Source organism: Papio anubis, chromosome 3, assembly GCF_008728515.1.
Source record: "Papio anubis isolate 15944 chromosome 3, Panubis1.0, whole genome shotgun sequence".
Lineage (NCBI taxonomy): Eukaryota > Metazoa > Chordata > Mammalia > Primates > Cercopithecidae > Papio > Papio anubis.
In genome coordinates this window covers 182,252,039-182,273,878 of record NC_044978.1, presented here as the reverse complement: position 1 = coordinate 182,273,878, position 21,840 = coordinate 182,252,039, and the positions used below count along the sequence as shown (strand labels likewise).

Sequence of the window (21,840 nt, the reverse complement as noted above, 5' to 3'; positions counted from 1 at the left end):
ATTGCGCCATTGTACTCCAGCCTGGGCAACAGAGAGACACTCCGTCTCAAAAAAAAAAAAAAAAAAAAATCCTCCTTCCTCCCTCCCTTCTGACAGGGTCTCACTCTGTCACCTAGGCTTGAGTGCCATGACACAATCACTGTTCACTGCAGCCTTGACCTCCCCAGGCTCCAGCAGTCCTCCCACCTCAGCCCTCCAAGTAGCTGGGACTATAGGCACGTGCCACCATGCCTGGCTAATTTTTTTTCTTCTTCTTTTTGTAGAGACGGAATTTCGCCACATTGCCCAGGCTGTTCTCGAACTCCTGGCCTCAAGTGATCTGCCCACCTCAGCCTCCCAAAGTGCCAGAATTACAGGTGTGAGCCCCCGCACCCATCTAGAAAATCCACTTATGTTAGTTGCTACATTAATATATTAAAAAGAGTCATACGATCATGGTTCAGTAGATCATGGATCAGTAGATTCAAAAAAAAAAAAAAGTATTTTACATTCAACCTTAAATTGTAATTCCTAGGCTAAAGGAATAGAAAAGAGGAACTAAAGCTCAGTTTTACAGGTGATCTAATTGTCTACATAGGAAATATAAAAGAACTGACAGCAAGGGGCTAACTGTGTAGGATCAGTACAGAAGTTATTTGCTTTTGTTTTTTGTTTTTAAACAGAGCACGGTGGCTCACGCCTGTAATTTCAACATTTTGTGAGGCTAAGGTGGAAAGATCACTTGAGCCCGGGAATTGGAGACCAACCTGAGCAACATAGCGAGATACTGACTCTACAAAAAATAAAATAATTAGCCAGGTGTGGTGACGTGCACCTGTGGTCCCACCTACTCAGGAGGCTGAAGTGGCAGGATCCCTTGAGCCCAGGAGATCAAGGCTACAGTGAGCCAAGATGGCACCACTGCACTCCAGCTTGGGCAACAGCGAGACCCTGTTTTTTTTTTTTTTTAATTAATTAAAAAAAATTTAATTAAAAAAAAAAAAAACTTATTTTTCTCTACACCCACACCACAAATAATTAAAATGTAGCTCAAATTAAAAGCGTTTATAATAGCACCAAAATCTCTGCAGTATCCACAGATAAATGTGACAAAAGTTGCATAAGACTTGTATACAAAAGACTATGAAACTTTACTGGAAAACATTAAAGAAGGTCTAAATCACAGAGATTCATTATCCAAAGATAGGAAGGGTTAGTATCATAAAACTGTCAAGGACTGGCCATAGTGGCTCATGCCTGTAATCCCAGTGCTTTAGGAGACCAAGGCGAGGGGATTGCTTGAAGCCAGGAGTCTGAGACCGACCTGAACAACACAGACCACAATTCTACAGAAAAATTAAAAATTAGCCAGGCGTGGGCCAGGTGCGGTGGCTCACGTCTGTAATCCCAGCACTTTGGGAGGCCGAGACGGGCGGATCACGAGGCCAGGAGATCGAGACCACCCTGGCTAACACGGTGAAACCCCGTCTCTACGAAAAATACAAAAAATTAGCCAAGCGTGGTGGTGGGCGCCTGTAGTCCCAGCTATTCGGAAGGCTGAGGCAGGAGAATGGCATGAACCCGGGAGGCAGAGCTTGCAGTGAGCTGAGATTGGGCCACTGCACTCCAGCCTGGCTGACAGTGAGACTCCATCTCAAAAAAAAAAAAAAGAAAAAATTAGCCAGACATGGTGACACATGCCTGTAGTCCCAGCTACTCAGGAAATTGATACAGGAGAATCCCTTGAACTCAGGAGTTTGAAGCTTCAGTGAGCTATGCTTACGCCACCTCACTCCAGCCTAAGCAACAGAGAGATCCTTTCTCCCAAAACCAAACAAAAAAACAAAGGCAAAAGATTAGGATCCCACAGCAAGCTTTTGACCAATAAACTACAAATTCAGCCTGACCAAGGAGCCCCATAGCAAGACCAGGGGAGGTGCTGCTGTTTCGTGGGTTTGTGGCCGGTGAGCCCTCCCTCTCTCCTGCTGGAGGAAGGTGTGGAGTGACGGGAGTCCCTACCCACCACTCCGGAGAGCATAACTGTTAAATTACTTTGGAAAAGAGTTTGGCAGAATCTAGCAAAATTGAAGTTGTGCCTCCCATGCAAGCCAGCAAATAGCTGAGAGGTTCTCCTGCATGTCCCGGGGGGGCGGGGCAAGCAGGAGGCAAGCAGTAGCTATGTGTTCACTGCTGTGTTCATACCACAGTGAAGACGAACAGACTGCCGCCTCATGGAGAACTCTCACAGACATAATGTTGAGTGAAATAAGAAGCTATAAGTACAGTTCCCTCGATATGAGGCCACACAGCACAACCATACTACCATTTAGGATGCCATAGAGAAGTCATGAAATTACCAAAAACTATGGTGGACTAATTACTCCAAACACTAGAGCACTGGCTACCTCTTGGGAGAGGACAGCCATGGTTAGCAGTGTCAGGTTTCGTGACCTGGGGGTGCTGTGACTCAGGATTCTGCATGCTGGTTATGTGGATGTTCTGTGTGTCAGATACCGTGTGCATGTCTCACGTAGTCTGCAGTTGACAAAACAGGCCTGATGTGGAGGCCACTGTGTCTGGGGTGCAGGGACAAAGCCAGGTCACACTGGGCCTGGGGGCCTTAGAGAGCAGCGTGAGTTCTGTGCCCATGCTGCAAGAACCTGTTGAAGCCGTGCGATGGTTTGGATTGGATTTCTTCCTTGAATGACTTGGAGCAGGAATGTGGTTGATGTTCTCGAGCGCTCTATTCTAGCTGCTGTGTCGAGAAGGGGCTCGGAGGACAGGGTCACACATGCACTAATGGAGACAGGATTACTGATTGTCAGAGTTAGGAGGGGACGGCAGAGGCAGGAGGTAACATCACAAACTCAGGGCTTGACTAGCTAGGGCCAGGGAAAGCGAAATTGGATTCTGGGAGATGACACAGTCAGCCCTTCCAGTTTGGGGGAATGAGGGGCTCAGTCTCATAGAGGCTGCCAGGCAAGAACACTGTTGGGCATTCACAAATGTTTGTGGTTGAATGAATGAACCACAGTTTAAGCAACCATAATTATACCTAGTGGATGGGTGACAATAATAACCATTTTCAGGTTTCGTTCAGATTTGGAGACAAATAAATAAAAAATAAATAAATAAATAAATAAAAGACAGGGTTTTGCCGTGTTGCCCAGGCTGTTCTGGAACTCCGGAGCTCAGAGGATTCTCAAACCTTCCAGAGTGCTGGGATTGCAGGAATGAGCCACCACACCTGGTCTAGTGTTTCAATTTTGCTTACAAAAGTATACTTTAGGCTGGGCGCAGTGGCTCATGCCTATAATCCCAGCACTTTGGGAGGCCGAGGCAGGAGGATCACGAGGTCGGGAGATCGAGACCATCCTGTCTAACATGGTGAAACCCCATTGCTACTAAAAATACAAAAAAAGGCCGGGCGCGGTGGCTCAAGCCTGTAATCCCAGCACTTTGGGAGGCCGAGACGGGCAGATCACGCGAGGTCCAGGAGATGAGACCATCCTGGCAACACTGTGAAACCCCGTCTCTACTAAAAATACAAAAACTAGCCAGGCAAGATTGGTGGAAGCGGCTGCCAGGTCCCAGCTACTTGGGAGGCTGAGGCAGGAGAGGAATGGTGTAAACCGGGAGGCGGAGCTTGCAGTGAGCTGAGATCGGCCACTGCACTCCCAGTCTGAGGCGATGACTGAACTCCGTCTCAAAAATTACGTGTGGTGGCAGGCTTCTGTAGTCCCAGCTACTCGGGAGCCTGAGGCAGAAGAATGGCATGAACCCAGGAGGCGGAGCTTGCAGTGAGCTGAGATCTCACCACTGCACTCCAGCCTGGGCGACAGAGTGAGACTCTGTCTCAAACCAAAAAAAAGTATACTTTAGGCCAAGCACAGTGGCTCAGGCCTGTAATCCCACTTTGGGAGGCCAAGGCGGGTAGATCACGAGGTCAGGAGTTGAAGACTAGTCTGGCCAAGATGTTAAAACCCCCTTTCTACTAAAAATACAAAAATTAGCTAGGCGTGGTGGTGGGCGCCTGCAATCCCAGCTGCTCGGGAGGCTGAGGCAGAGAATTGCTTGAACCTAGGAGATGGAGATTGCAGTGAGCTGAGATTGTGCCACTGCACTCCAGTCTGGGCAACAGAGCGAGACTCTGTCTCAAAAAAAAAAAAAAAAATTGAAGTAAAAAAGACTACTTTGGAATTTAAAATTTGATTTTAGGAAGTATGTCAAATATCAGAGGTTTAAAACACTTGATATCAAAATAAGATCACTAAGTTATTCATTTAATCAAATTAATAATTCAAAGGTTTCAAAAAGCAAAAACCTTTATCTTTTGATAGAAGACTCTGGTTTTGGGGGTTGGGGTTTTTGGGGGAGTTTTTTGAGACAGGGTCTCACTCCATTGCTCAGGCAGTGGTGCAGTCAGGGCTCACTGCAGCCTTAACCACCAGGCTTAGGTGATCTTTCCACCTCAGCCTCCTTGGTAGCTGGGACCACAGGCGTGCACCACCACGGCCTGCCTGAGACTCAGTTTTCTCAACAGTCAGAGGACATAATGAAAACGGCATGAGCAGCATGAGGCCAACAGAATATCTTTTTTTTTTTTTCAACTTACTCAAAAGATAATTGACAAAATATTTTATTATCTCTTATTAATACTACATGAAATCTTATTGAAAAGAGAAAACCAGTTACATCAGTGTATTACTATTAATTGTAGTAAAATCTTTTAAACAGATCCATCCAGTCTCAGTCAGCTTTGACCACACAAGATTTCCATAAATCTTTTATAACCTCTTAGAATTGTCCCATTCACTTCCTTTTCCCAACTTTCTGTATTCATTTTTTTCTTTGCCATCTTTTGTTCAACTTAATATCACTTTTAAATAACCTCTGAACTAGTCAAAATCACTTTTTCCTTTGACAAAACCACATCCTTGTGTTTTTCTTATAACCTTCCTTACCAAAACACATCTTAGTTTTCTTATGTATTCTACATATAGAACTGTTTTCCTGCTTATCTCGACTTTGAGTTACCATATGTTAGAATTTTAACTTTTAGTAACCTTATAGTGAAAACCTAAGAAATAAGCAATTATTAATCTTTTGTTTATCTGAAATAAGAAGCCAGGCATGGCGTTCATACCTTGTAATCCCAGCTATTTGGGAGGCTGAGGTGGAGGATCACTTGAGCCCAGGAGTTTGAGGTGTGAGCTGTGATTGTGCAGCTGCACTCCAGCCTAGGAGATAGAGTGAGACCCTGTCTAAAAACAAAACAGGCCGGGTGCGGTGGCTCACGCCTGTAATCCCAGCACTCTGGGAGGCCGAGGTGGGCAGATCACGAGGTCAGGAGATCGAGACCATCCTGGCTAACACAGTGAAACCCTGTCTCTACTAAAAAATAGAAAAAATTAGCTGGGCGTGGTGGCGAGCCCCTGTAGTCCCAGCTAATCGGGAGGCTGAGGCAGGAGAATGGCGTGAACCCAGGAGGCGGAGGTTGCAGTGTGCCAAGATCGCTCCACTGCACTCCAGCCTGGGCAACAGAGCGAGACTCCGTCTCAAAAAAAAAAAAAAAAAAAAAAAAAACAGAGGCTAGAGAAAGAATTTAAACTTTCCAGTCCATGAAGCTTTACGTTATTCTTGGCAGAAATCATGTCAACATAAAGGAAAGCGGGCTGAGAAAGTGCATATAGTTATCAAGGTTTACGGAAGAGAGGAATTCAGTCAACTGAGAAGCTTTTATTATTACTATTTTTTTAACTTTTTGAAATGGAGTTTTGCTCTTGTCACCCAGACTGGAGTGCAATGGTGCAATCTTGGCTCACTGCAACCTCCGCCTCCCAAATTCAAGCGATTTTTCTGTCTCAACCTCCTGAGTAGCCTCGATTACAGGCACCTGCCACCACGCCCAGCTAATTTTTTTGTATTTTTAGTAGAGACAGAGTTTCACCATGTTGGCCAGGCTGACCTCGAACTCCTGACCTCAGGTAATCCACCTACCTCAGCCTCCCAAAGTGCTGGGATTACAGGCGTGAGCCACCTCGCCTGGCCCTGACTCTTTTTTAATTAAAAAATAATATATATCTATATGTGTGTAGATATATATAGATATATATAGAAGGTGCTTGCCTGGGCAACACAGCAAGACATCATCTCTACAAAAAGTAGAATCAGCTGGGCATGGTGGCACACTAGTAGTTCCAGCTACTCGGGAAGCTGAGGTGGGGGAGGGTCACTTGAGCCCAGGAGGTCCAGGTTGCAGTGAGCTGTGATTGCACCACTGCACTCCAGCCTGGGCAACAGAGTAAGACCCTGTCTCAAAAAAGAGTATCACATCCAGAGAGGCAGTGAAATGTGAGAGCAGGCACATCCTACGCCCTCCCCCACCTCGAACTAAGTAATCCACCTGCTGTATAGACTCTAGATAGAGTGTGGCCAAAGTAGCTGTAAATTAACTTCTTAATGTTGTCATATACTAGATAACTCATACCCTATAGTTTAACAGTTTATAGGCAATCACTATCAATATAATTTCTGTAAACCAATGAGAATTCTTGACAACTTTTTTTTTTTTTTTTTAAAGACAGTAGTGTTGCTCTGTTACCCAGGCTGGATTACAGTGGTATGATCTTGGTTCACTGCACCCTTGACCTCTCAGGCTCAATTAATCCTCCCACCTCAGCCTCCTGACTAGCTGGGACTACAGGCGTGGGCCACCAATCTCAGCTAATTTTTAAAATGTTTAGTAGAGACGGGTCTCATTATGTTGTCCAGGGTGGTCTCAAACTCCTAGATTCAAGTGCTCTATCTGCCTCGGCCTTCCAGACGTTGGGATTAGAGGCGTGAGCCACCAAGCCTAACTCTGACAAACAACTTTTGTAATCACCTCCTCTCCTAATTTGTTCTTTTTTCTTAAAAACTTGAGTTGTTGATTCTAACCCCGTTCCCTTTCTAAAGAGGCGAGAGATTCGGGTTTCAGGGGAAAAGAAGGAAAACTGCCTTCTCTGGCCTCGCTTCACAGCATGGGATCCGGGTCCCGGTATCGGCAGTTTGGCTCCCTTCCTCCTCTGGTTTAATTTTTTTTCCTAAATTACACAGCATGCTTTTAAAATTGCTGCTTCCCATTGTTTGTAATTCGGACCCTTTTTTCTCCTTAAATTTGTGACGAGGGCCAGGTGCAGTGGCTCATGCCTGTAATCCCAACACTTCGGGAGGCCGAGGCGGGTGGACCACTTGAGGTCAGGGGTTTGAGACCAGCCTGGACAACATGGTGAAACCCCACCTCTACTAAAAATACCAAAAAAATAAAAATTATCCAGGTGTGTTGGTACACATCTGTAATCCCAGCTACTCTGGAGTCTGAGGCAGCAGAATCTCTTGAACCCAGGAAGAGGAGGTTGTAGTGAGCCCATATCATGCCATTGCACTGCAGCCTGGGCAACAAGAGCAAAACTCCGACTCAAAAAAAAAAAAATTGTGACCGGCTGGTCGCGGTGGCTCACGCCTGTAATCCCAGCATTTTGGGAAGCCGAGGCTGGTGGATCATGAGGTCAAGAGATCGAGACCATTCTGGCCAACATGGTGAAACCCCATCTCTACTAAAATACAAAAATTAGCTGGGCGTGGTGGCTCTCACCTGTAGTTCCAGCTACTCGGGAAGCTGAGGCAGGATAATTGCTTGAACCCGGGAGGCGGAGGTTGCAGTGAGGCAAGATCGCGCCACTGCACTCCAGCCTGGCAACAGAGCAAGACTCCATCTCAAAAAAAAATTGTGACCAATTCCTGTTAGTTTTAAACTGGTGCATGAAGGTGAGTTCTCTCCCTGGCCCTCAAGAGATGTGGAAGTTTGTTTTACAGAGTGCTCTCAGTCACTTAAGGATGTAAATCTTTATTTATTGTTTTGTTTGTTTGTTTTGAGACGGAGTCTTGCTCTGTCGCCCAGGCTGGAGTGCAGTGGTGCGATCTCGGCTCACTGCAAGCTCCGCCTCCCAGGTTCACGCCTTTCTCCTGCCTCAGCCTCCCGAGTAGCTGGGACTACAGGTGCCCACCAACATGCCTGGCTAATTTTTTTTTTCGTATATTTAGTAGAGACGGGGTTTCACCGTGTTAACCAGGATAGTCTCGATTTCCTGACCTCGTGATCCGCCCGCCTCGGCCTCCCAAAGTGCTGGGATTACAGGCGTGAACCCCCGCGCCCGGCTATTTATTGTTTTTTGAGACACGGTCTCTCACTTTGTCATCCAGGGAATTAGCTAAGCAGCATTCCTGCTGAACTGGATTTGAAACAAAGTTACAGTTCCTTAGAGCCACTACAAATTTCTTTCCTCAGTGGATACCTTTAGCTTAGGATAACCACTAATAGGAATTAATTTGAATTTACTTAAAATTATTTATGATTTGACCATTTGGGATATGCATTTGTCATCTTTTCTACTAAAGGAAGCTAAAACATTTCTCTCTCAAATACTGGGTATTGTTGAACTGAAGACAGTACAGGGGGCTCTCTCCACCTCTCTCATGTTTGCCTAAAGGTAGGACATAAATCCTTTTTTACTGAAGACAGCTACTTAGCAGCCCACAGGTGGTGCCAGCGGGGACAGAGGAATCTGTGAGCAAACTTTAAACCCCAAAAGACTTTTTAAAAATAAAGTCTTAGTTCAGGCTGAAGTGAAGTGCCCTGATCACAGTTCACTGCTGGGACTACAGATGCGCCACCGTGCCTAGCTAATTTAAAAAAAAAAAAATTTACTTATTTATTTTTTTTTTGAAACGGAGTTTCGCTCTTGTTGCCCAGGCTGGAGTTCGATGGTGCAATCTTGGCTCACCGCAACCTCTGCGTCCCGGGTTCAAGCGATGCTTCTGCCTCAGCATCCCGGGTAGCTGAGATTACAGGCAGGTGCCACCATGCCTGGCTAAGTTTCTGTTTTTTTTTGTTTTTTTTTTTTTGAGACGGAGTCTCGCTCTGTCGCCCAGGCTGGAGTGCAGTGGCGCGATCTCGGCTCACTGCAAGCTCCGCCTCCCGGGTTCACGCCATTCTCCCGCCTCAGCCTCCGAGTAGCTGGGACTACAGGCGCCCGCCACCACGCCCAGCTAGTTTTTTGTATTTTTAGTAGAGACGGGGTTACACCATGTTAGCCAGGATGGTCTCGATCTCCTGACCTCGTGATCCACCCGCCTCGGCCTCCCAAAGTGCTGGGATTACAGGCTTGAGCCACCGCGCCCGGCCAGTTTCTGTTTTTAGTAGAGGCAGGGTTTCTCCATGTTGGTCAGGCTGGTCTCGAACTCCTGACCTCAGGTGATCCGCCCACCTCACCTCAGCCTCCCAAAGTGCTGGGATTACAGACATGAGCCACCGCACCCGGCCCAGTTGTTGTTTTAATTCGGTAGAGAAGGCGTCTCTCTATGTTGTCCACCCGGCCCAGTTGTTGTTTTTAATTCGGTAGAGAAGGCGTCTCTCTATGTTGTCCACCCGGCCCAGTTGTTTTTTTAATTCGGTAGAGAAGGCGTCTCTCTCTGTTGTCCACCCGGCCCAGTTGTTGTTTTTAGTTCGGTAGAGAAGGCGTCTCTCTATGTTGTCCAGTCTGGCGTCTGGGTGTCTTTCGCCTCGGTCTTCCAGAGTGGTAGGATTACAAGCGTGAGCTACCACCCCAGCCCAACCCCATACCTTTACCTTCCCTCATTTTCCCAACTGCTGGCACTAGTCCCATGGGCAGTTTCATTTTTCTACTTTCCTGTCTCTTTAAATCTTCCACCTGGCATTTGTGCATAGACTGTCAGCTGAGAAGCTGAGACCTTCGGAAATATGGCCTGACCGACCTGGGTTATGCCCTATTTGCAGCTAGCAAGACTTTCTTTAAGCTGCTCTTGAGAGGGCTTGGGGCTGAAATTTTGTTCCCTCTTTAGAGACCTTGGTTAAAGCCATAAAGGGATTCTTAATTTTGGTCTCATGCATGTCTGTGTGTGTTGGTTTTGAGTCATTTGTGCAGGTATGCCCTTGAATGGTGGTAAATTTCTGGTTTACATTTAGAATATGATAGGGGTTTTTTGTTGTTTTGTTTAGCCTTCTCCTAAGCTAAATGAAACCATATACTCAGAAACGAAACAGTTTATTAAAACATTCAAAAACAAATAGCTTTAAATAGTGATTACCCTAGACCTCTAATAAGCAAATATGTTCCACCTCCAAAACCTTTTTTTGTTTTGTTTTTGATGAGAGGACAAAGTCTGGTTCTATCCGCCCAGGCCGGAGTGCAGTGGCACATTCTCAGCTTGTTACAGAGGGCAACTAGTCAGGCGTGAGCCGGGCAGGGGAGGGCCTCCTCCATCCACCAGGGACGTCAGGCGACCATCAGTGATGGTTAGGCAGTTGTCGCACTGCCTAAAATAGTCATTGGTCCCAGCCAGCACCAGGGAAAGGCAGTTTCCCCAGTAGACAAACACGTGAAGCTGGTGCTTAGCAGCTTCCTGATCAGATCTCAGGAGTTGGGCACGTGAGCTCAAGCACGTGCACTAAGGCACAAAATGGTGGAGTTTAACTGGTGTGTGACCTTCCAGGTGCATTCCACCGGTAAGGGAAGATCGCCTCAGGTGAGCACGCACACGCTCCAGTAAACACTGCGCATGCTCTCTCCCAAGGGCTAGCAGACCACTGTGTGTGCTGGCAGCCCACCCCAAGGGAGGAATCAGGAGAAGGGACACAAGACCCTCAAGTATGCCAACATCTAAAACCCTACATCAGAGGCCAGACGGGGCACTTGTCTCTCAAGTTGCCCACTTGGCCTCTTCCAAGTACACTTTCCTTCCTTTTGTGTCTGCTCTAGAGCTTTGTGGGTTTTGGGTTTTTTGTTTGTTTTTTTGGTTTTTTGGTTTTTTTTGAGACGGAGTCTCGCTCTGTCTCTCAGGCTGGAGTGCAGTGGCCAGATCTCAGCCACTACAAGCTCCGCCTCCCGGGTTCACGCCATTCTCCTGCCTCAGCCTCCCGAGTAGCTGGGACTACAGGCACCCGCCACCTCGCCCGGCTAGTTTTTTGTATTTTTTAGTAGAGACGGGGTTTCACCGTGTTAGGATGGTCTCGATCTCCTGACCTCGTGATCCACCTGTCTCGGCCTCCCAAAGTGCTGGGATTACAGGCGTGAGCCACCGCGCCTGGCCGAGCTTTTTAATACTTTCACTCCTGTTCTAAAACTTGCCTCAGTCTCTTCTTCCGCCTTATGGCCTTTGGTCAGATTCTTTCGTCTGAGGAGGCAATAATTGAGGCTGCTGCAGACACGTATGGATTTGCCACCAGCAACTCAGATACCTGCCACCGGCAACAGGCTCACTGCAGCCTCCGCCTCCCAGGCTCAAGGCATGCTCCCACCACAGCCTCCCAAGTAGCTAGGACTACATGTGTGTGCCACCACACCTGGCTAATTTTTGTATTTTTTCGTAGAGATGAGGTTTTACCATGTTGTCCAGGCTGCCCTTGAACTTGTAAGCTCAAGCAATCCACCCACCTCAGCCTCCCAAAGGTCTGGGATTATAGGCATGAGCCACCACAGCAAGGCTTTATTATTTTTGAGACAGGGTCTCACGTTTGTCATCCAGGCTGGCGTGTGGGGGCACCATCGCAGCTCACTGCAGCCTTGACTTCCCAGGCTCAAGGATCCTCCCACCTCAGCCCCGAGCAGCTGGGACCATAGGCACGTATGTATGTGTGCTGCCACTCCCGGCTAACTTTTTACTTTTTGTAAAGATGGAGTCTCACTATGTTGCACAGGCTGGTCTCAAATCCTGGGTTCAAGTGATTCTCCAACCTCAGCCTCCCACAGTAGGATTACAGGCATGAGCCACCGTGGCCAGCTTCAAACCTCCTTCTTGATGTCAATTTCAGGAAAGAAAAACCAAGAAACAAGAATATTGACTATTTGCCCAGCTAAAACCTGACACAGGAATGCTTTTAAACAGCTTTAGAGTTGAAAGTTGACTTAATTAGAAGCTGATATTTAGGCTATATGTGTATACAATGTTTTTGAGGCCTCTGCTCTCTATAAAAGCTTCTTGGCGGCCGGGCGCAGTGGCTCACAACTGTAATCCCAGCACTTTGTGAGGCCGAGGCAGGCAGATCACGAGGTCAGGAGATCGAGACCATTCTGGCTAACACGGTGAAACCCCATCTCTACTAAAAATAGAAAAAATTAGCCGGGCGTGGTGGTAGGTGCCTGTAGTCCCAGCTACTTGGGAGGCTGAGGCAGGAGAATGGCATGAACCCGGGAGGCAGAGGTTGCAGTGAACCGAGATTGGGCCACTGCACTCCAGCCTGGGCGACAGAGCAAGACTCGGTCTCAAAAAAAAAAAAAAAGCTGCTTGGCCAGGGAAGAAGCTACAAAAAATACAAAAATTAACTGGGTATTGTAGTACGTGCCTGTAGTCCTAGCTATTCGGGAAGCTGAGGCAGGAGAATCGCTTGAACCCGGGAGGTAGAGGTTGCAGTGAACCAAGACTGTGCCACTGCACTCCAGCCTGGGCAACAGAGTGAGACTCCATTTCAAAAAAATAAGTTAAAAAATTAGCTAGGTGTGTCCAGGCACGGTGGCTCACACCTATAATCCCAGCACTTTGGGAGGCCGAGGCGGACGGATCACTTTAGGACAGGAGTATGGACCAGCCTGGTCAACATGGTGAAACCCTGTTTCTACTAAAAATACAAAAATCAGCTGGACGTGGTGGCGGGCACCTGTCATCCTAGCAGGCGGAGGCAGGAGAATCACTTGAACCTGGGAGGCAGAGGCTGCAGTGAGCTGAGATCACGCCATTGCACTCCAGCCTGGACGACAAGAGCAAAACTCCCTCTCAAAAAAAAAAAAAAAAATGCTGGGCGTGGTGGTGCATGCCTGTAGTCCCAGCTACTCGGGAGGCTGAGGCAGAGAATTGCTTGAACCTTGGAGGTGGAGGTTGCAGAGCCGAAACTGCCACTGCACTCCAGCCTGGACAAGAGAGTGAGACCCTGTCTCAAAAACAAAAGGGGATTTCACCATGTTGCCCCAGGCTGGTCTTGAACTCCTGAGTTGAAGTGATTTGCCCTCCTCGGCCTCCCAAAGTGCTGGGATTACAGGTGTGAGCCACCGCACCCAGCCTGGGCCTGATAATTTAAGGGGACTCACAGTTCTCAGATTAAAAGTTTGTTTTCTTTCTCGGGACTCCCTCTGCCCACTCACTCCTCCTCCCGAGTCCTTTCCCCTTCTCAAGTGCAGCCTGTGGCAGGGCCTGGAGGGGACCCTTGACACCATGCCCCTCACCGAGAATCCAAACCCCTGACCCCGCAGTGAGTTTCTGGCAAGAACAGGAGCGTGATAGGCTTTGCCGAGCACCAGCTTGGTTGTGGGCGGTTTCCTTCAGTGACTGGCTTTTTGTCTTTGCAGGTTCTGCTTGGATTCTGCTAGACAGACCCGACAAAGACTGTCTATCAACTGGTCCAATTTTAGCTTGAAAAAAGCCACCTTTGCTGCCCACTGAATGAGGACTGCCTGGAGAGGGACACGCGAGAGGCAGGCCAGGCTGCACCACTCCAAGAGCCAAGCCCCTCGCTGGCGCCCCAGAGCCGCGGTGCTTGCCAAGGGCTGTGCAGAGCTGGTGCTGCCTGAAACCCCAGACCGAGAAGTTGATGCTCGGCCCACGCTGTTAGCTCGTGTGCGTGTAGTCTGTGCGTGAGACTCCTTCGATTGTAGCTCTGTGCTGTCGGATTGGAACAGTAGTTCCCGCCAAGTTCTCCCACTACCACGGCCTCGGAGGCCTGGGCCGTGGCCAGATAGGAGTTTGCATCATCCACGTGGCTCCGTTGCCTCTGCATTGCGCCCTGTCCTGTCATCTGTCCTCACCGGGGTATCGGCCATCACTCAGCTCTCCTGTGCCCCTGCGTCCCACCCTCGGCGGGCTGGGCGGGGCAGGCCTCCTTTGTTCTCCACAATCTACTGTCTCCGAGTGTACACGTTGCGCTGTTTGTGTTTGATCCCCCCTGACTTGTAGCCAGCTTGTGTAAGATCCCTTGCAGAACGAGAAAGTTAAAAACAAGCCCACCCAGTACTCACACCATCAAGTCTGTTATAGAGTGTACGACTGTATTAACACGGAGGCCTGCCTGGCTACTTTTTTAACATATTGTTAAGTAATATTAAAATCATGTCTTTCTTTTTGAAAGATGGAATACATTAGTACAGCAGGAGACCTCGGCTGCTTCTTTCTGCTGGGGGGATGGGGGGATAGTGGGAGAGGGCATGCAGGTGATGTGTCCACCATGGGGGAGCCAGGGCACCACCCCGGATCAGGTCCCAGGTCTCTCCAGGCAACAGCTCAGCGATCCTGGTGCCCCCGCCATCCTCTGTGTGCCAGGCAGAGCAGGCAGCAGGAGACAGAAAGCTCCCAAGGAGCTGCATCATGGTTACTTCTCACCACCTAGAACACTCAGTAGCTCCCACTTCTCCCAGCCTCATGTTCCACCTGCCTCTGTGCCCCATCAAAGTATGACCTCACCCTGAGTGAAGGTGAAGAGGGCAGGGCCTGGCTGGGGAGAGGGTAGGGAGGGCCAGCTTCTGGAGGTATTTGGACGATGAGGCCACAGGATTTCCTGGTGGACAGGACGCAGGTAGGAGGAAGAGGGGAAGACCTGCGCTGTGTACCTGGAGGTGGGACTGGAGACCAGTCGTGGACGGTGAGTCTGGGATGCCACCAGCCACCCAGGTGAGAGGTCTGGAACTGGGGACTGCTGTTCATGGACTGAGCCTGGGTGAGGGCCCCGCAGGGGTGAGTCAATGGGATGGGGGCCGGAGCTGTGGAACCAGGAAGGCAGAGGGTGAGGAGGCTTCGAGGCAGGTCAGGGGAGACAAGGCCCAGGGCAGCCCCGCCCAGGCATCAGTTTGCAGGAGAATGAGGGGGGGACAGCAGGTCCTAGAACTCTGGAGATTGCACGAGAGCTGAAAAAGGGTCACCAGCCAAGGGGAGGTACAGCATGAGGAGCTTTCCTCGCTTTTTTTTTTTTTCCAGGTGTGAGGAAGAGAACATTGCTTTGTTCGTGGAATGATAGGGCAGAGAGTGAAGCAGGTCGGGCCATGACCACAACAGTAGTGTCCTTGAGAGGCAGAAACCCCAGTGCAGGGCAGGCCCCCGGGACTCCAGCCTCCTCTTCTGACTGCGGTGGGAGCTGGGAAAAGGCCCAGGCCTGGGCCTCGCCCTATGGAGAAGCTGCGTGCCCAGGCCCCCAGAGCCTGCCCTGCTCTCTCCTTGGACAGCCTTGACACTGTGCTGGGGGACAGTCCCACATCTGCATCTCAGCCTCTTCCATGTAGAAGAGGAGGAGTAGAACCATGCCTGTTGCTGAGGTAAACTGCAGGGCCCTGAATGGTGATGGGGAACTCTGGGTGCCCCAACACACTGAGTACCATGCTGGGACCTAGAGACCCTCAGACGCCCACCCCACATGCCCAGTTCTGGGCACTCCCATCACCTCCATGGCGACCCTGCCTGCGGCTTCACAGCTTTGCCTGCTCTGGCCCCTGACCTGCACCTGCTCACTTTGGCCCTCAGGCTCCCAGCCATTCTCCTGGCCATGCCCATGCCAGGAAGGACTTCCCCTATTTCCCTGGAAACCACTCATCCAGCATCCCAGGATGCTTGTAGAACATCCAGCTCCAGGGTCCCTGACTTGATGGGAGTCCCTGGGGTTCCTGGTGACATCACTCCCCTGTGGGGGAGGGTGGGGCCGCCCTGGGGGAGCCTCACACTTGACTCAATAGTACAGGGTGAGTATCCCTTACCCCTTATCTGGCATCCTCAGTACCAGAAGTGTGTCCAGTTTCAGACTTTTTAGATTTGGAATATTTGCGTCGTACTTACCGACTGAGCATTTCTAATCCAAAAATCTGAAATCCAAAATGCTCCAATGAGCATTCCCTGGGAGCATCATCTTAACACTCAAAAGGATTTGAATTTTGGAACCTTTCGGGTTAGGCATATTCAACTTGTAATAGTCATGAAATGAAACAGAATAACAATAGCTAGAAAGGAAACATTAACAGTGAACAGTTGTATTGAGAAGCTTACTGTTTTCTGCACCCTCAGCTCTCAGCCCTGCTCAGAGATTTTGCCTGGGCAGAGAAACAGGCAGTAAAACAGATAGCTCCTAATCTCTTCCCAAAGAAACTGACTTCGTTTGCAACAAAGAATGAAGAGGTTCAAGCCTGAAGGCACTCTCAGAAACAGTGGAGGCCATAAAACCCTGGGAAGACAGACAAGATACAGGCTCAGCTATAGGCCATAGAGTTTGCAGGAGAGAACTGAGGAAGAGAAGAGCTGGGAGGAGGCATCCAGGGGTCAGAACGAATATCACACAGTGTTCCCAGAAACTCTTCAAAGGAGTCAGAATTTGATTGGATTTGTTTGTAGAGCCATTTATGCCCCAGGGCATTGTGGAAAACAATAGAGTTGGCAATGAGTGGCTTAACTGCTGAATGTGGTCAGGGAAAGAGGAAGAGAACTCTACCACAATGACTTTCATCCCAGGGTGACTGTGGGCACACACAAAGCTGCACACCCTGAGGAGCAACATCATGGGCTGAATACTAGTGGGTAGTAGAAAGAAAATGATACAATAAGGCTACAGCAAATGAATATAGAAATTATTTTAAAGGAACCAAATGGAAATTATAGAATCTGAAAAGTATATATATATATATATATATATATATATATTTTTTTTTTTTTTTTGAGATGGAGAGTCTTGCTCTGTCACCCAGGCTGGAGTGCAGTGGCAATATCTCCGCTCACCACAACCTCCAACTCCTGGGTTCAAGTGAGTCTCCTGCCTCAGCCTCCCCAGTAGCTGAGACTACAGGTACACACCACCATGCCTGGCTAATTATTTTATTTTTTGTAGAGATGGTGTTTCACCATGTTGGCCAGGTTGGCCTTGAACTCCTGACTTCAGGTGAGCCACTGCACCCAGCCTAAATTTTAAAATTAGCAGAAGGAAGAATAAGTGGATTTGAAGATAGGCTGATAGAGATTATGCTAGCCAAAGAACATAGAGAAAAAATATGAACATAATGAAAATAAACAGTCTCAGAAAAATGTGGGACACCATTGAGCATACCAGCATATGTGTAATGGGAATGTCAAAAGAAGAGCAAAGAGCAGAAAAAATATTCAAAGAAATAATAGCTGAAAACCTCCCAAACTGAAAAATGGTAACACACATCCCAGAAGTTGAAAATGTTTATATTAAGAAAGAAGGGCCGGGCGCGCTGGCTCACGCCTGTAATCCCAGCACTTTGGGAGGCCGAGGCGGGCGGATCACAAGGTCAGATCGAGACCACGGTGAAACCTCGTCTCTACTAAAAATACAAAAAATTAGCCGGGCGCGGTTGTGGGCGCCTGTAGTCTCAGCTACTCGGGAGGCTGAGGCAGGAGAATGGCGGGAACCCGGGAGGCGGAGCTTGCAGTGAGCTGAGATCCGGCCACTGCACTCCAGCCTGGGCGACAGAGCGAGACTCCGTCTCAAAAAAAAAGATAGATCCCAAATCAATAAACTAATTTGTCACCTTAAGACACTGGAAAAAGAGCAAACTAGGCCTAAAGTAAGCAGAAGGAATAAAATCATAAAAATTAGATGAGAAATTAATGAAATAGACGATGCAAAAATAATGGAGAAAATAAAACCAGAAGTTTTAAAAAGGTAAACAAAATAGACATCTTTAGCAAGATTGACAGAGAAGGATTCAAATTACTAGAATCAGAACTGGCCACAAATAAAGTGGATTTTAAAGGAATACTACAACAATTATATGCCAGCAAATTTGGTAATTTAGATGATGTCTTAGTCCATTCGTGCAGCTATGACCAAATATCACAGACTAATTTATAAAAGAAGTTTTTTTCTCACAGTTCTGGAGGCTGTGAAGTTCAAGAGCAAAGTGCACCAACAGATTCAGTGTCTGGTAAGGGCTCACTCTCTGCTTCCAAAGTGGCACCTTGTTGCTGTATCTTCATATGGTAGAAGGGCAAAAAGGGAATTAAGATGATCCCTTCAACCTCTTTTATAAAAGCTGTTATCCCATTCATGATGATGGAGCACTCATGACTTGAACACTTCCCAGAAGGCCCCACCTCTTAATACTATCACCTTGGGCACTAGGTTCTAACATATGAACATATAAACCATAGCAGATGAAATGGACAAATCTCTAGACAGGAAGAAACTATAAGAACTGACTCCAGAATAAATAGACAATCTGACTAGACCTATAATGAGTGAAGTATGTTGAAATAGTAATTTAAAACGAGAAAAAATACCCACAAAAGCTCAAGCCTAGAAGTCTTCACTGCTGGATTTTACCATACACTTAGAGAAGAATTAAAACCAGTATTTCAAACTCAGAAATAGAAGAAGGAACAGTTCCCAACTAATTCTATGAGGCCAGTATTACCTGATACCAAAACTAGACAAAGACATCACAAGAAAACTACAGACTAATATCTCTTATGAATATTGATGCAAAATTCCTCAACAAAATACTAGAAAACCAAATCCAGCAATATAAGAAAAAAAAATATACACCATGATCAAGTGGGATCCCAGGAATGCAAGGGTGGTTCAATATCCAACATATAATTAATGTAATACATCATATTAATAGAAATTTTAGGCTGGGGGCGGTGGCTCAAGCCTGTAATCCCAGCACTTTGGGAGGCCAAGATGGGCGGATCACGAGGTCAGGAGATCAAGACCATCCTGGCTAACATGGTGAAACCCCATCTCTACTAAAAAACTAGCCGGGCGCGGTGGCGGGCGCCTGTAGTCCCAGCTACTCGGGAGGCTGAGGCAGGAGAATGGCGTGAACCCGGGAGGCGGAGCTTGCAGTGAGCTGAGATCCGGCCACTGCACTCCAGCCTGGGCGACAGAGCGAGACTCTGTCTCAAAAAAAAAATAGAAATTTTAATTGCATGATCATCTCAATAGATGCAAAGAAAAGCATTTGACAAAATCCAACACTTCTGCACAATAAAAGCATTTCACCAAGTGTGAATAGATGAGAACTTCCTCAACCTGAAGAATGACATCTACAAAAAACTTACAGTTAATATCCATAATGTGGTGAAAGACTGCATGCTTTCCCCCTAAGATCAGGAACAAGGCGAAGATACTTGTTTTGCGGTTTCTGTTCAACATTGTGCTAGAGGTTGTAGCCAAAGCAATTAGGCCCAGGAGCTCAAGCCTGCAATGAGCCATATTCACACCACTGCACTCCAGCCTGGGTGACAGAGTGAGACTTTGTTTCAAAAAAATAAAAATACAACAATAAAAGAAATAAGAAAAAAAGAATGGGCCGGGTGCGGTGGCTCAAGCCTGTAATCCCAGCACTTTGGGAGGCCGAGACGGGCGGATCACAAGGTCAGGAGATAGAGACCATCCTGGCTAACATGGTGAAACCCCGTCTCTACTAAAAATACAAAAAACTAGCCGGGCGTGGTGGCGGGCGCCTGTAGTCCCAGCTACTCGGAGGCTGAGGCAGGAGAATGGCGTGAACCTGGGAGGCGGAGCTTGCAGTGAGCCGAGATCGCGCCACTGCACTCCAGCCTGGGTGACACAGCGCGAGACTCCGTCTCAAAAAAAAAAAAAAAGAAAAAAAGAATGAAGCTAAACCCGTATGTTTAACCATATACAAAAATCAAATCAAAATGTATTAAGGTCTTAAATCTCAGACCTCAAGCTGTGAAACTACTAAAAGAAAACATTGGGGAAATTCTCTAGGATACTGGTCTGTGTGAAGATTTCTTGAGTAATACCCCAAAAGTACAGGCAACTAAAGCAAAAATGGACAAATGGGATCACATTTTAAAAGCGGCCAGGTACAGTGGCTCATGCCTGTAATCCCAGCACTTTGGGAGGCCAAGGTGGGCAGATCATGAGGTCAGGAGATCGAGACCATCGTGGACAACATGGTGAAACCCCATCTCTACTAAAAATACAAAAATTAGCTGGGCATGGCGGCACATACTATAATCCCAGCTACTTGGGAGGCTGAGGCAGGAGAACCGCTTGAACCTGGGAGCTGGAGGTTGCAGTGAGCCAAGATCACACCACTGCACTCCAGACTAGTGACAGCTAGACTCCGACTCAAAAAAAAAAAAAAAAAAACCTTAAAATGCTTCTGCACACAAAAGAAAACAATAAAATGGAGAGACAACCCACAGAATGGGAGAAAATATTTGCAAACTCTCCATCTGACAAGGGATTAATAACCAGAATATATAAGGAGCTCAACTCAATAGGAAAAAATGTAATAATTTGATTTTAAAATGGACAAAAGATCTGATTAAACATTTTCCAAAATAAGACGTTCAGGCCAGGCACGATGGCTCACACCTGTAATCCCAACATTTTGGGAGGTCAAGCTGGGTGGATCGTTTGAGGCCAGGAGTTTGAGACCAGCCTGGCCAACATGGTGAAACCCTGTCTCTAGTAAAAATACAAAAAAAAAAAAAAAAAAATTTCAGGGACTTTCTATCTCAGTAAAATTTCTAGGGCTCCAGTGGTGTGGGGCCTGTTGGGATATTGCTTCCAAGGTGAAGGATAAGTTGCCTCATTTGGTCCCTCCTACAACCAAAAAGAGCCACAATGCTTAGTGGGTCTATTTGGATTTTGGAGGCAACACACTCCTCACTTAGATGTGTTTCTCCAGCCCATTTATCCACTGACCCAAAAGGTTGCCAATTTTGAGTGGGGTCCAGAACAGAAGGCTCTGCAACAGGTTCAGGCTGCTGTGCAAGCTGCTCTGCCACTTGGGCCATGTGACCAAGCAGATCCAATGGTGCTTGAGGTGTCAGTGGCAGATAGGGATGCTGTTTGGAGCCTTTGGCAGGCCCCCGTAGGTGAATCACAGCAGAGGTCTCTAGGATTTTGGGGCAAGGCCCTGCCATCTTCTGAAGATAACTACTCTCCTTTTGAGAGACAGCTCCTGGCCTGTTACTGGGCTTTGGTGGAAAATGAACGTTTGATTATGGGTCATGAAGTCACTATGTGACCTGAACGGCCCATCATGAACTGGGTGCTTGCTTTTTTTTTTTTTCCCCCGAGACGGAGTCTTGCTGTGTTGCCCAGGCTGGAGTGCAGTGGCGCGATCTTGGCTCACTGCAAGCTCTGCCTCCCGGACTCACGCCATTCTCCTGCCTCAGCTTCCCGAGTAGTTGGGACTACAGGCGCCTGCCACCTCGCCCGGCTAATTTTTTGTATTTTTAATAGAGATGGGTTTTCACCGTTTTAGCCAGGATGGTCTCGATCTCCTGACATCGTGATCTGCCCGCCTCAGATCACATGCTGGGATTACAGGCGTGAACCACCGCGCCCGGCCGAACTGGGTGCTTTCTGACCCATCACCATAAAGTAGGTCGTGCACAGCAGCATTCCATCATCAAAGAGAAGTGGTATATATGTGATTGGGCTTGAGCAGGTCCTGAAGGCACAAGCAAGTTACATGAGAAAGTGGTTCGAATGCCCATGGTCTCCACTCCTGCCACCCTGCCTCCTCTCCCCCAGTCTGCACCAATGGCCTCATGAGGAATTCTCTATGATCAGTGGACAGAGGAAGAGAAGATGAGGGCCTGGTTCACAGATGGTTCTGCACAATATGCAGGCACCACCCAAAAGTGGACAGCTGCAGCATCACAGCCCCTTTCTAGGACGTCCCTGAAGGACAGCAGTGATGGGAAATCTTCCCAGTGGGCAGAACTTGGAGCGGTGCACCTGGTTGTGCACTTTGCATGGGAGGAGAAATGGCCAGATGTGTGATTATGTACTGATTCATGGGCTGTAGACAATGGTTTGGCTGGATG

At 47.8% G+C, this 21,840-nt stretch overlaps 1 protein-coding gene across 6 annotated transcripts in view; it reads left to right on the top strand.

Moving 5' to 3' along the window:
- The window catches only part of FAM193A (family with sequence similarity 193 member A), a 198,337-nt gene extending 184,158 nt beyond the window's left edge, over positions 1-14,179 (top strand). For 4 of the 6 annotated variants that reach the window (XM_021938200.2, XM_017955690.3, XM_021938199.2 and 1 more), the window contains exon 22: positions 13,380-14,179. In XM_021938200.2, the coding sequence (XP_021793892.1) occupies positions 13,380-13,473 (94 nt within the window). In that variant the 3' untranslated portion in view covers positions 13,474-14,179. The remainder of the gene's footprint in view (positions 1-13,379) is intronic. The other 2 variants (XM_031664776.1, XM_009197524.4) reach the window with 1 other exon arrangement.
- Positions 14,180-21,840: the final 7,661 nt, after the last annotated feature.